Source organism: Ranitomeya variabilis, chromosome 2 (assembly GCF_051348905.1).
Source record: "Ranitomeya variabilis isolate aRanVar5 chromosome 2, aRanVar5.hap1, whole genome shotgun sequence".
Lineage (NCBI taxonomy): Eukaryota > Metazoa > Chordata > Amphibia > Anura > Dendrobatidae > Ranitomeya > Ranitomeya variabilis.
The window spans coordinates 297810981-297826784 of NC_135233.1; the positions used below are offsets into that span (position 1 = coordinate 297810981).

Genomic DNA, 15804 nt, shown 5'->3' on the forward strand with positions numbered 1-15804 from the left:
TGAGCAGTGACTGAAGCCACACCTCTACAACTGAAAGCCGAGGTAGCAGGTAGGAATAAAATTAATTCCCTCCTAGCAGCCGGACCTTCAATGCAGCGGAGGCGGCAGCACGGCTTTAGAACACTATTAATCTACATATTAATCCCATATGTGCAGGTTTATACCATTTGGGGACATGGCAAGCTCCCTTTAGATAGTTGTAGGGAAAAAATAAACTGTGTAAAAAAAAAACAAATCAAGACAGAAAATATTGAGACAGAAACAAATTGCTAAAGAAAGTAAAAAATAAACTAAAAATATTCAACTACATAAACAGTAAGAAACTTAAAAATAATAGTGTTGGCCCCTCAAAAATAATCTGGGTGAAATAGTGGAAGAGGAAGATCATATGCTCAGGGGCACCAGAAATTCTAAAAAAAATCAGTAAAGTAGACAAATCAAAACAGGCCCAGATGGCATACACCCACTGTGAACAATATTGGAGATATAATTTCATGTCAATCATTTGAATCCTATTTGGCAGGGGATTATAAAATCCCCTTCCCATGTGCAGTTGTAAAATCACACCTAGCTCAGCAGTGGGTAAAGCCTCAAAAGGCTGTGACTGACAGATCTCACACTTTGAGCCAGCTAATCTCAGAACAAAAGGCTTGCTTGCAAAATAGATACCATGTTTCGTAGTCCACATGCCCATTTCTCGGTTTACCTTTCCATACTATTGGACTGGTTTCTGGCCCGAAATAAATCCGTTAACGGAATGGGCTTCTATCTAGCGAGGAACTGGTGGCAGTCCTACCTGGCTGACCAGGCACTGATTCACTGGAGCTAGTGAAAGGGGCCTCTCAGCCTGTCAGGGTTGTGGGCAAGTATGATGCCACGTCAGTGACTGCATGGGCTACATCCTCTCACTCCCTGTGCTTCCCTGGGCCTGTGTAGACAGGGGGTGTCTATGTAAAACTGTACCAAGCTGAACTTACTTGTCCCCAGGGGGGTGAAAGTGGGGAGACTGCACTACGTGGTCTTTCTAACGTAATCGTGACTTCAGGAGGGGTGGTGAGGTGTAGGCTTGCAAAAAATTTTTGCAATAATTTTCCTGTCAACACGTGTATCTTCAGCAGATTTTGCTTTACTATCCATACGGAACGTTTGTACATACCCTTATTGCTATCAGCTTCCAGGATCTTCATATTACAATTACCCGGCGCACATGAACTACTCTAATTTGTGATGGAGGACTGTGACTAGGGAATTTTATTCTCTTAAATACAATGTAAAAACATAAAAAATGCCCAACAGCTCCATAAAGTAAGGCATGTGCGAACTCTGGAGGTGGCTGCGTTGTAGATGCCTTTATGTTGTTCTGAAGATGTGGGTGCACCCAGACGGCAGCAATCCCACTGCACTGCACTGACATAATTTTTGCCATTTTCCTGGTATATCATATTACTTTTTATTTTGTCATACGGTGGCCTCAGAGCACATAGCGTAATGTACATTGCACGCTTCTCCTGGATATATAGCTATTTCCAGGCATATTCTGTCCTCTGATCGTCAGAGCAAGCAACACTACTCTATTCTCCTTCTCCTGGACCTGTCCTCTGCCTTTGACACAGTGGACCATTCCCTATTACTACAGACCCTCTCATCTCTTGGCATCACAGACTTGGCCCTATCCTGGATCTCGTCATACCTAACTGACCGAACATTCAGCATCTCCCACTCACACACCACCTCCTCACCTCGCCCCCTATCTGTCGGAGTCCCACAAGATTCAGTTCTAGGGCCCCTGCTCTTCTCCATTTACACCTTTGGCCTGGGACAGCTCATAGAATCTCACGGCTTTCAGTATCATCTCTATGCTGATGACACGCAGATCTACATCTCTGGACCAGATATCACCACCCTACTAACCAGAATCCCTCAATGTCTATCCGCTATTTCATCCTTCTTCACCGCTAGATTTCTAAAACTTAACATGGACAAAACAAATCATTGTTTTTCCCCCATCTCACGCGACCCCCCCAACGAACCTATCCATTACAGTAAACGGCTGCCCACTCTCCCCAGTCCCACAAGCTCGCTGCCTCGGGGTAATCCTTGACGCTGATCTCTCCTTCAAACCACATATCCAAGCCCTTTCCACTTCCTGCCGCCTTCAACTCAAAAATATTTCACGGATCCGTACATTCCTAAACCAAGAATCTGCACAAACCCTAGTCCATGCCCTCATCATCTCCCACCTCAACTACTGTAACCTCCTGCTCTGTGGCCTCCCCTCTAACACTCTCGCACTACTCCAATCTATTCTAAACTCTGCTGCCCGACTAATCCACCTGTCCCCCGCTATTCCCCAGCCTCTCCCCTCTGTCAATCCCTTCACTGGCTCCCCTTTACCCAGAGACTCCATTACAAAACCCTAACCATGACGTACAAAGCCATCCACAACCTGTCTCCTTCATACATCTGTGACCTCGTCTCCCGGTACTTTCCTGCATGCAACCTCCGATCCTCACAAGATCTCCTTCTCTACTCCCCTCTTATCTCCTCTTCCCACAATCGCATACGAGATTTCTCTCGGGCATTACCCCTACTCTGGAACGCTCTACCACAACATATCAGACTCTCACCTACCATTGAAACCTTTAAAAAGAACCTGAAGAACTACCTCTTCCGGCAAGCCTACAATCTGCAGTAATCACCGATCGACCAAACCGCTGCACGACCAGCTCTATCCTCACCTACTGTATCCTCACCCATCCCTTGTAGATTGTGAGCCCTCGCGGGCAGGGTCCTCTCTCCTACTGTACCAGTTATGACTTGTATTGTTCAAGACTATTGTACCTGTTTTTATTATGTATACCCCTCCTCACATGTAAAGCGCCATGGAATAAATGGCGCTATAATAATAAATAATAATAATAATCTGGTAAACAAGATGTTGTGTGGGAGAAGGGACGGCTGGAGCACTGAAGGCAGCCATTACACTAACAGTTCCAGGAAACATCAATGAGTACGATTCTAAAGAAAAGTACTGCTGTTTACTGCAGGTTTGTCACTCTTCATATTGCTTTATTGAATGTAATCATAAAAGCAGCCATAAATACCGCATGTAAAGCTGGCAGGAATGTGTACAGGTAATAGAAGCCTGAAAATGGAACATAATCACTTTATACTGCTCATCTAGATGCTAATGGACGCTGGAGAGAAAGGCCTACACTTCTGTGGATGAGGAACAGCTTTCATTTGTGACCACAACCTGCTACGAGAGTGATAAGGACACGTTCACACCTTCAGCATTTGGTCAGTATTTATAAGCCAAAACCAGGAGTGGGTGATAAATACAGAAGTGCTGACGTGTTTCTATTATACTTTTCCTCTGATTGTTCCATTCCAGGTTTTGGCTTACATCAGATGTAACTGATGAAGGAACCAGAGCGGCCCCGTAAAGCGTTGTCCGAATAAAAACCTGTATTGTCCACGCCATCTATGTTCTCCTCCTTAAGACTTTAATTTTTTCTGTGTAATTATTGCTATGTATTTTGGAAACAGACGATCCCTCCTCATGTACTTCTAAACAAATAAGTAGACTGTTCTGTCCCCAAGCTGGTCTGGTAAGCATCCTCTAGCGATGGTGCCCAGTAAGCCTTCATCTTGCACACTCCACTAGTTTCCATTTTCTAAAACAAATTATACTGCCCCCTATATTACACTGCTCTTACTACAATGAAATAGCAGAAACTAAAGACAGAATGCACCTTGTGTTATACACTCATTACGTATAGCTCCGACAGCACTATAGGGGCATCACTGTAAAAAAATATGTATGTGCTGTGTAGCATGGGGTATTTATTTGCAGTAGCCATAAAGGAAAGAGCTCCTATACAGCTAAATAAATGGGGTGCAGTTGCAGACAGACAGAAGTCCAAATAACACTCTTCTGTGCTCTGTTCAGGGAATGATGGTCTAATGCTGAAGTATACAGCGGGAGACAGAGTGTGACCACAGCCCTGCACTAAGGCCGGATTCACACATCTGACATTCTGGGATTGTGAAAGAACCATGATATCAGGACTGGCTGCGGGTTTCCTAACCCAAATTCTACGGTCTCGTATATGTCAATGAGACTGCTGAGTTCAGCCCAGGGGACCCATTTCCAGTCCGTACTCAGACCATGAAAGCTAGATGTGGAAAGCTAGCCTAAAGCCCCCCATTCACATTGGATTAACGTCAGTCAAACCCACCAGTATCAACAAGCTCAGTCGACAATCTAATGTGCATGGGAGCCCCAAACGGATGAGTGATAGGGGATTTAAGCGTGTCTGACAGCATCTCTCTCATAGAGAACCCAGATGTGTGAGAGCTCCTGTGTATGGAGAGACAGTCAAACAGGTGCTGTACGAACGATTATCCCAAAGCCATAATAGGTGTATGGGGGTTTAACACTTCCCACTATGATTGCCCATGAGGTTATCTTCTACAGCATGATTAAATAATGACTGTCCCATCTAAATGTCATAGACAGTTATGGGGGCTTCCTAAATCCTTAAAGGGGTTTTCCCACAAATAATTACCTTACAATAATAAGTTTCACAATCGGATGTGGTGAAAAAAAAATGTTCCTGTGCTGAGATAATCGTATAAATGTGCCCCTGCTGTGTACTGTGTAGTGGCTGTGCCTAACCAAGCAGAGCTGCTCCAGTTCATTATCTCAGCACAGTAACATTTTTTTAACATCCAATCATGCACCATATTACTATACCAATATACATTAATTAAAATGTACTTCGTGGGACAAACCCACTAAGTGGATAACAAGAAGGCATAAAAAAACAGTCCATAAAGAGTTGGATTTTGCTGGGCAAAGTTTGTCATTATTGAATATAAACTTTACTATATGCATTTATATTTCTAAGTAAGATCTAATAAAAAATCTCTTCTCTTGAAAGCCTAGCTTTGCTGATAAGCAGGTCCATTAGGCCTCGTGACCTACAAAGTCCTCAGCGGGGAAGATCCAGGACTGTAAAATCTTCCAGTGAGCTCTGCGTGTCTTCAGATGAAAGCTATCTGACATTACCTCTCTTTTTTCATGTGGTGTCTGTCCATCAAGGCGACAGTACTCATAGCCGCGCCACATGCAGTAATCTTCCAGAATGTCGAGCAGCCGGGTCATCTGACTGAATATCAGCACCCTAGATCCTACAGAAAGAAAGTATATTCACAGCTACAGTGGTGCACTGTTCATCAGCATACGGCGTACAGAAATACCAGGCAAGCATTCAAGCAATCACATTAATGGATTCTGGTGTTAACGTATGGTTTGTTATTCTCCAGAATATAATGGCATTGTTAAATGTTACATCAGACAAGAAATGGCTTCCTATATATCCTGTAATGTATAGAATAAATCAGCGTAACGCGTGATCCAGGCAGAGAAGGGCCGGGAGTCATTGTCTCACCGCTAAAGTAACGAAAAGACTGTGCGGCCACATCACCATCTAGTGGAACTAAAATCCCTAGCAGTGTAAAATCATCTTATCTAGTTTTTGTAGGGTTTTTCCACTGTGTTTCCTTTTGCAAGTTAAAAAAAAAAAAACAGCACCAGCTATTACCTGCAAGTAAATGGCAATCTATTAATTCCATTTTCACATAATTTTATTTAACAATGTGATTTCGAGGCCCTGCTGCGTTTTTAGCATCACCAGGGCAAGTCCTAAGCTTGGCATTTTGGGGCTTTATTTCATTAAAGAGCAGAATAGGAATAGTAGCCAGAAAAGCTTTAATCATGGAAACGGCTGCAGCAAAGTCACATGTACGGCAGGAATAGGCCGCTCTGGTGCTAATGGGGCTTCATTCTCTCCTCCACAAACCACAGAACAGCCTGCACTTCACACTTCGTATTGTGAAGGTCTGCTTCAGCCTCTGGACAATTGAATCCATTTTTACAAAAAACCTTTTTGTTTTTAAAGAGAAAAACTGCAGCAAACTGTGAATCAGTTCTAGATTTCATTATCAAGCGCTCAATCCCATGGAAGGCATCAGAGCGGTACGCTTCATGGTTCATCCCGCACACATTCACTATTTCCCATAGAAAGAGAGGCGGACGTTATCTCTGCCACCAGTAAAGCCCATCTTTATGGGAAGATAATAGGATCAGCTCTAAGCAAGCTGACAATTGCCACTACCTACAGTCATGGCCGAAAGTGTTGGCACCCTTCAAATTGATCCAGAAAATGAAGTATTTCTCCCAGAAAATTATTGCAATTACACATGTTTTGTTATACACATGTTTATTTCCTTTGTATTGGAAATATACAAACAAAACGGAGAAATGAAAAAGCAAATTGGGCATAACTTCACACAAAACCCACAAAAACTGGAATTTTGGACCACTCTTCTTTTGCAAACTGCTCCAGGTCTCTCATATCTGAAGGCGCCTTTTCCCAACAGCAGTTTTATGATCTTTCCACAGGTGATCAATGGGATTTAGATCCGGACCCATTGCTGGGCACATCAGCACTCTCCAGCTCTTTGTTTCCATCCATTTCTGGGTGCTTCTTGAAGTATGTCTGGGTCATTGTCCTGCTGGAAGACCCATGACCTAGGACGCAAACCCAGCTTTCTGACACTAGGCACTATGTTGCAACCCAAAATCCTTTAGCAGTGGGGTCCTCCTGGGTTTCCTGCCGTAGCATTTCATTTCCTTCAGATGTCGATGGACAGTTCGGGCTGACACTGATGCACCCTGAACCTGCAGGACAGCTGGAATTTCTTTGGAACTTGATTCGGGCTACTTATCCACTATCCGGAGTAGCTCCTCTTTCTGTTCTCCTTACTTATTGTGGCACATACCGACACACAATGCAAAGATTGTGTAACCTGTCATCAGCTACTCTCTGCCATCCAAGTTCAGGGAGATTACCTACAGTGCCATGGGTTGTAACCTTCTTGATTATGTTGTGCACTGTGGACAAAGGAACATCAAGATCTCTTGAGATGGACTTGTAACCTTGAGAATGCTGGTATATGTAAAAGAATGGTGGTTGTCATGTTCTCAGACAGTTCTCTTCTCCTCTTTCTGTTCTCCATGCTTAGTGTGGCACACACAGACACACAATGCAAAGATTGAATACATTTCCGCCCTTTTCATCTGGTTTCAGGTGTGATTTTCACATTGCCCACACCTGTTACTTGCCATTGGTGAGTCTGAACAAGCATCACAAGCATGAAGCAAAGTTGTTTACCCACAATTTTAGAAAGGTGGCAACAATTTTTGGACTTTTATGTGAAATTATGTCCAGTTTGCCTATTTTTTCTCTGTGTTTTGTGTTGCTCCAATACACATAAAGGAAATAAATGTGTATAACAAAACATGTGTACCTGCAATAATTTTCTGTGAGAAATACTTCATTCTTCCACTTTGCCATCTAAAATCCATATCTTTGCATTTTTACTTCAACAAAGCTATATAAGGACTTTATATTTTGCAAGATGTGTTAGTTTTGAATGGCACAATTTACCATATTACGTGGTGAAAAACAGGAAACAACAATTCTAACGTGGGGTGAAATAAAAAACACAAATTCCAATATAGTGTTTTGTTTTATTCCTTTGTGGTACAATGACCCGGTGGCTATGTTCTTTGGGGTTAGTACAGTTATGGTGTCCCTAGATTTATATAGTATTTTAATACTTCTAAAAAATTGGTTTTAGTTACTATATTACAAGAACTTTTTTATTTACCGGTCAGTCTTTATGATTTTCTGACCGGTTTATTCATTCTTTGGGGGGAAATTAAGCAATTTTTTTTCCTTTTGGGCATTTATCATAGGGAAGTAATGTTTTGATATCTTGTTAGTTTGGACAATTATGCATGCTGCAATATGAAATGTATTGCTTTATTTTTCAATTATGCTATTTATGTTTCAGGAAAAGTAGACTGAAGTACACTCATTTTTCCTTAGTCCCATTAAAGCTGAAATTGCTTCATGGCTTATAGAATTCTGTAAAGTAGTATTGCAGTCTATTGTGAAATTTCCCATCTCTTATGAAGCTCAGCCACACGCAGAGCTTCACAGACGTACAAACATGGCAGCCACAGGGGTCTTCGGTAGGTTCTGCTATAACAATGCCAACAGCATCCTGCGATCGTCATCATGGCAGTCGGCCGCTTCTGAGAGATTAAACAGAGATGGCTCCAGTAGCAACAGATAGTCACAAGTGGTGAGGATGTAACTCAGCTGGTGCTTGCACAGTACGGGGCGGCCTCAGCTACTGAGCCTGTTCCATAATGTGATAATGCGCACATCTGCTATATACAGTATGTACAACAGATGTCACCAAGGGGTTAAAAAGTGATCCTTTACACTGTGCACTGAGCTGGTTTTATATTAATGGGGTGCTCCCTACTCATAAAGTGATGGCATACAAGTACCAAGGTTGGGTAATGCTTCTCCTACAGATTTATTGGGTTTCTCCATTTTGTTGCAGCAGCTATACTTCACATGAAATGATTTATAACTGGCTGCCGCCACAGGTACCGTTTGGTGCGGTGTTGCGTGTGAGACCTCCCACCAATCTGACATTGATGACTTATTCTAAGAGGAGGGGCAGACGGCCGAATTATCGGTCCGAGTGTGATCTGAAAACACAATAGATCGCAGCCTGACCAATGTTATTCTTTGGGGCCGTGCACACGTTATTTTTTTCCTCAGACAGAGTCTGTCCGAGGAAAACTTAATTACATGCCCGATTTACATCTGATATTCAGATCGCACTCGGCCACGCAAGTCAATGAGTGCGTGGAAATCATCAAGCTGCAGTCGGATGTCATCTGTGTGCAGGCCATTTTTCGACCACCGACTCAATGGAGAAGATGGAAAATTTTGTTCTCCATCTTCTCCTCAGTGCTCTCATTGTCATATCGGACACCTTGCGATCACACTATGCTGACACTGATCGGAGTTTGATCAGTGTCCTTTGCATAATGGGCCTGATTCTCTCGGATGAGAGAATACACAGCTGTCTGCACAAGCCCCAAGGATTGGTGATCAATGTTACATGGCCGGAGAACCCCTTTAATGAGCTTATCCAAGGACCATACTGGGTATGCATTTGTGTGCTTAACACTCATATTTTCTAGAGTTAATGCCAGAAGTCATTCCCTAGCAGTGTTTGGTGAATCTGCATTCTAAGTGAAGCTGTACCAGCCTCATGGGTAAACCGTACAGCAGCGCAGGGAATTACCTACCTTGTTCTTTCAGCTTTCTAAGCAGTTTGTCCAAAGCCACCATCTTACCACTGTTGAACACCAGATGAGTGTCGGTGGTGTACGGGGGACCTGGCTCAGCTCCATCAAACAGGTACGGATGGTTGCAACATTTGCGCAGCTGCATCAGTATGTTTAGCAGACGCATCTTGTCCATTTTCCCAGCAGAATTTAGGATGTCGATATCTTTCATTAAAATTTTTGTGTACCTAAAGAGTTGTAAAAAGTCAGATTAAGGCTACTTTCACACTAGCGTTTTTGGCTGCAAGTCGCAATGCGTCGTTTAGGAGAAAAAACGCATCCTGCAAAGTTGTCTGCAGGATGCGTTTTTTCCCCATAGACTAGCATTACCGACGCATTGCGACGCAGTGCCACACGTCCGACGCTAGTGTGAAAGCAGCCTAACACTGAAAGCACAAATAGCACAACAGCACATTCAGAATGTCTCTTAACAACCCACATAGCAGTTTAGTGTACTCTGGGCTGGTACCAGCTCCCCACACCTGCAAGTATGAGGTCTAGAGAACCCGCTGCTATAAGGCTTGTAAATGGAGGCTTAATGGTAAAGCACTAACAAATACAGTAATCCCCAAATATAACGTTAGGGGGTATTTGCTCGTGAAAGTTTGTTTCCTTTTTTCTGGGGTTTTTATGTTTTTTTTATTATTAATTTAACAAAAACTGTCTTGTGATCAAAGCTGCAGAAATCCTCCCCAACTATAAGCCTGGGATCTGCTCTAACTACAAGCACTGTTTAAGGCAGCCTGTACTCGGTAAGGGTTTGACCCAACTCCTATGTGTGATCGGTAAGAGTCTGACCCAACTGCAATGTGTGATGGGTAAGAGTCTGACCCAACTGCAATGTGTGATGGGTAAGGGTCTGACCCAACTGCAATGTGTGATCGGTAAGAGTCTGACCCAACTGCAATGTGTGATCGGTAAGGGTCTGACCCAACTGCAATGTGTGATGGGTAAGAGTCTGACCCAACTGCAATGTGTGATCGGTAAGAGTCTGACCCAACTGCAATGTGTGATCGGTAAGACTCTGACCCAACTGCAATGTGTGATGGGTAAGAGTCTGACCCAACTGCAATGTGTGATCGGTAAGGGTCTGACCCAACTCCTATGTGTGATCGTTAAGGGTCTGACCCAACTGCAATGTGTGATCGGTAAGGGTCTGACCCAACTTCTATGTGTGATCGGTAAGGGTCTGACCCAACTCCTATGTGTGATCGGTAAGGGTCTGACCCAACTGCAATGTGTGATGGGTAAGAGTCTGACCCAACTGCAATGTGTGATGGGTAAGAGTCTGACCCAACTGCAATGTGTGATCGGTAAGAGTCTGACCCAACTGCAATGTGTGATCGGTAAGACTCTGACCCAACTGCAATGTGTGATCGGTAAGAGTCTGACCCAACTGCAATGTGTGATGGGTAAGAGTCTGACCCAACTGCAATGTGTGATCGGTAAGAGTCTGACCCAACTGCAATGTGTGATCGGTAAGACTCTTACCCAACTGCAATGTGTGATCGGTAAGAGTCTGACCCAACTGCAATGTGTGATGGGTAAGGGTCTGACCCAACTGCAATGTGTGATCGGTAAGACTCTGACCCAACTGCAATGTGTGATGGGTAAGAGTCTGACCCAACTGCAATGTGTGATGGGTAAGGGTCTGACCCAACTGCAATGTGTGATGGGTAAGGGTCTGACCCAACTGCAATGTGTGATCGGTAAGACTCTGACCCAACTGCAATGTGTGATGGGTAAGAGTCTGACCCAACTGCAATGTGTGATGGGTAAGGGTCTGACCCAACTGCAATGTGTGATGGGTAAGGGTCTGACCCAACTGCAATGTGTGATCGGTAAGACTCTGACCCAACTGCAATGTGTGATGGGTAAGAGTCTGACCCAACTGCAATGTGTGATGGGTAAGGGTCTGACCCAACTGCAATGTGTGATGGGTAAGGGTCTGACCCAACTGCAATGTGTGATGGGTAAGGGTCTGACCCAACTGCAATGTGTGATGGGTAAGGGTCTGACCCAACTGCAATGTGTGATCGGTAAGGGTCTGACCCAACTGGAATGTGTGATGGGTAAGGGTCTGACCCAACTGCAATGTGTGATGGGTAAGGGTCTGACCCAACTGCAATGTGTGATCGGTAAGACTCTGACCCAACTGCAATGTGTGATCGGTAAGACTCTGACCCAACTGCAATGTGTGATGGGTAAGAGTCTGACCCAACTGCAATGTGTGATCGGTAAGAGTCTGACCCAACTGCAATGTGTGATGGGTAAGGGTCTGGTCCGATTCCAATGTGTGATGGGTAAGGGTCTGGTCCGATTTCAATGTGTGATGAGTAAGGGTCTGGTCCGATTCCAATGTGTGATGGGTAAGGGTCTGGTCCGATTCCAATGTGTGATGGGTAAGGGTCTGGTCCGATTCCAGTGTGTGATGGGTAAGGGTCTGGTCCGATTCCAATGTGTGATGGGTAAGGGTCTGGTCCGATTTCAATGTGTGATGGGTAAGGGTCTGGTCCGATACCGCTCCTGGTCAGTAGAACACAGACCCCAGGATTTGCTGGAGCTCTGTGGCATCTCCACTGTGGTGCTACTTCCAGACGTATTTCAGATTATAGATTAGTGGCTTATTCTAAAGATGTAAATGCTGGAAAACTCTAAAGGTACCTTCACACTAAACAACTTTCCAACGAGGACAACGATCCGTGACGTTGCAGCGTCCTGGATAGCGATCTCGTTGAGTTTGACACGCAGCAGCGATCTGGATCCCGCTGTTATATCGCTGGTCGGAGCTAGAAATCTGGAACTTTATTTGGTCGCTAGATCAGCGTGTATCGTCATGTTTGACATCAAAAGCAATGATGTCAGCAATGTTTTTACATGGAGCGTGAACGATAAGTGAGTCGCCGTTACGTCACTGGATCGCTCCTGCATCGTTCTGGAGCTGCTGTGTTTGACGTCTCTACAGCGACCTAACAGCGACGCTCCAGCAATCTAGTTTAGGTCGGATTGTTGTCTGTATCGCTGGAGCGTCGCTTAGTGTAACAGTACCTTTAGCTTCATTACCATAAAAGCATCAAAGGCCTTATCAAGAGAAAAACATGCCGAACTGTCAGGGGCATCTTGACAAAGGCATGTAGCCGAAATATTGCGTCTACTGGAATCAAAACTCCTGGACATTTGAATCTACTATTTGAGAAAATGTGCAGCCATGAACAATAGATAAGCCATCAGTAATTAATATCTGATGATGCAGCTAAAATGCAGCTGTGATATTTAGGAAGACATTTCTTGGCAGATGCAACTCAGATGCATTAGATATAGGTGTGCTGAGCTCTATGTGTGACCACAGCCTCATTCATGAAAGCCTAGAGCAGAGGTAAGCTCCACCATCACTGCTCCATTACACCTCCAAAACCATCCGTGCTTGTAATCTTCAATGGGAGCATACATTGTGACTCCTATTTCCTTTAATCTGCTGCTTACTACTGTACAAGGCTCCTGATGGACACATGTCTAACATTTTATCTAAACACACATAATGAAAGTGAAGCAACAGACTCTCTAAAATCACGTTTCTATAAAGTGCCTGGTGCACAGACTTCACCCTTAAGTAAATCATCAAAGCAAGGTCCGCGCAGCGTTGTGAATGTAGTGCTGCAGTGTTGTGAATGTTGCTCTGCAGTCTTGTGAATGTTGGTCTGCAGTCTTGTGAATGTAGCTCTGCAGCGTTGTGAACGTAGCTCTGCAGTGTTGCGAACGTAGCTCTGGATTATAGGACAGGCTGTAAATCAGGATTATACAAGTACAGCAATGCAGCTACAAGTGTACGCAACTCGAAAGCATTTCTAAAGTAATACTGAAAACCTTTCGGGCTTATGCACACGCTGCGGATTCCATTGCGGAATTTTCCACAGCGGATTTGATAAATCCGCAGTGCAAAACCGCTGCAGTTTTTCCTGCGGATTTATCGCGGTTTCCGCTGCGGTTTTACACCTGCAGTTTTCTATTTGAGCAGGTGTAAAACCGCTGCGGATTCCGCACAAAGAATTGACATGCTGCGGAAAATAAATCGCTGCGTTTCCTCGCAGTTTTTTCCGCAGCATGTGCACTGCGGATTTCATTTCCCATAGGTTTACATGGTACTGTAAATGCATGGGAAACCGCTGCGGATCCACATTCCGATTCCTGCTCCTACACACAGGCACCAGCACAGCACCACACATAATTGCATTCATCAGAGTGAAGCATAAATGGCTCTTACCATTCTCTCTGCATTTTACTGAGCCCCAGATAAATTTTGACTTCCTTCTTTGGAGGGAGGCTTTTTTCAACTTCAGCTTTTATACGACGCAAAAGAAATGGCTTTAAAACCTGGTAAAATACATAAAGATGGAGTTAAAATTATGTTCAAAATCAAGAAATAAATAAAGTGGCCATCTACAAATAAAGCAGCACTTACTGCATGAAGTCTTTCAACAAGCTTCTGATCTCCAAGACAATTGTTAGTGTCGAACCAAGAGTCAAAATCCTGTAAAGTAAAATGCATCCCGATAAATGATGTGGTCAGATACGACATTACATACGCAGCAACAAAAAGCATGAAGAAAAGGTGATTTACAACAGCATTCATTCTAAAGTGAAATATCTGTAAAATTCAGACATTCCCCTGGTGCTACCGGAGGAAAGCCCGACATCATGGGCTCTGTACAGGGGAGGAGGTAGCAGTCGTACAGAGTCCTTTGGTGTGAGACCATCAAAAAGGTCCATGTGCCCCATATGACTGGAGTAATACTGTATAAATCACTGGTGTTAGTTGAGGGCGATGTTACATTGTTGTGACTGGTGAGGATTGAATGATAGTAAGAAATGACGACTTACGTCCGCAGAGTTGAACACATCAGGTAGAAGGAAGTTGAGTAATGCCCACAATTCATGGAGGTTATTCTGAAGTGGAGTGCCCGTCAATAGCAAACGGTTGGTGGTCTTGAACTCTCGGACAATCTCAGAAAGCTAAAGGACAGACCAAACAAACAGATATAACCAGACTGAGCGGAAGATTCTGGAGCTTTCATTATTATTTGTACATTTAGAATACGAGATGCAGAAATCAACCAATGTTCTGTGGCGAAGATTCACTCACAATCCAATCCTACATTGATCCTTTAGTTGGGCTTAATTCCCCTGCAGGGATCCAGAGATTCAATAATACAGATACGACATTTGTTGCTTACCAACAAATATGCATATCTGCAAAGTGATAAGAAAGATTTTCAAGCATGTCTCCAATGATCCATAGAAAACCTCCTCTGATATCTACCTCCGTGAGTCATTTACAAAATATAATGTCTGCTGGCTTTCCTCACCTACAGGAAGCATACACTTTATGTATCAACATTGGGAGGGAGTAGGAAGAGACCGATTACTGCAGCCCCTTACTTCCTCCCTACTTATGCCTTACAGGAGATGTCTAGTAATACAAAAACCCGGCACTCATGTGAATGAATGGATAATTTATTGTATCCCAAAATCAAACGTTTCGGTCACTTATGGGGACCTTCATCAGTGACATAGATTGGGATAAGGAGTGGATACGAGTGGCTATAAAGCCTGCCAGAATTGCCTCCAGTGTCACACTGGATACTACCGAAGAGAGATAGCAGCCTGTCAGGTGGCTGTCATTGCGGTGTCCACCATTATAGCAGTGGACACCGCTATGACAGCCACCTGACAGGCTGCTATCTCTCTTCGGTAGTATCCAGTGTGACACTGGAGGCAATTCTGGCAGGCTTTATAGCCACTCGTATCCACTCCTTATCCCAATCTATGTCACTGATGAAGGTCCCCATAAGTGACTGAAACGTTTGATTTTGGGATACAATAAATTATCCATTCATTCACATTACAAAGTTGAGTGCCGGGTTTTTGTATTACTGGTGATTACGGCTTGGGAACCTACCCGTGCACCTTCTCAGGTTGTGCACACGTAAATCTGTCATAGTTACAGGAGATGTCTGTCTGATATATGTGTCACCATTGGGAGAGAGTAGGAAGAGACCGATTACTGCAGCCCTTTACTTCCTCCCTGCTTATGTCTTACAGGAGATGTCTGATATATGTATCAACATTGGGAGGAAGTAGGGAGAGACCGATTACTGCAGCCCTTTACTTCCTCCCTGCTTATGTCTTAGAGGAGATGTCTGTCTGATATATGTATTAACATAGGGAGGGAGTAGGGAGAGACCGATTACTGCAGCCCTTTACTTCCTCCCTGCTTATGTCTTACAGGAGATGTCTGATATATGTATCAACATTGGGAGGGAGTAGGGAGAGACCGATTACTGCAGCCCTTTACTTCCTCCCTGCTTATGTCTTACAGGAGATGTCTGATATATGTATCAACATTGGGAGGGAGTAGGGAGAGACCGATTACTGCAGCCCTTTACTTCCTCCCTGCTTATGTCTTACAGGAGATGTCTTATATATGTATCAACATTGGGAGGGAGTAGGGAGAGACCGAT

The 15804-nt window shown here is 43.9% G+C and overlaps 1 protein-coding gene across 1 annotated transcript in view; it reads right to left on the bottom strand.

The window, feature by feature from the left end:
• Positions 1–15804, bottom strand: part of SMARCA1 (SNF2 related chromatin remodeling ATPase 1) — a 116853-nt gene that overhangs the window by 74343 nt on the left and 26706 nt on the right. Inside the window, exons 8-12 of the mRNA XM_077285121.1 lie at positions 14165–14296; positions 13746–13814; positions 13548–13657; positions 9248–9474; positions 5075–5196 (exon numbers count right to left, since the gene is read on the bottom strand). Coding sequence (XP_077141236.1) covers positions 5075–5196; positions 9248–9474; positions 13548–13657; positions 13746–13814; positions 14165–14296 — 660 coding nt within the window. The remainder of the gene's footprint in view (positions 1–5074; positions 5197–9247; positions 9475–13547; positions 13658–13745; positions 13815–14164; positions 14297–15804) is intronic.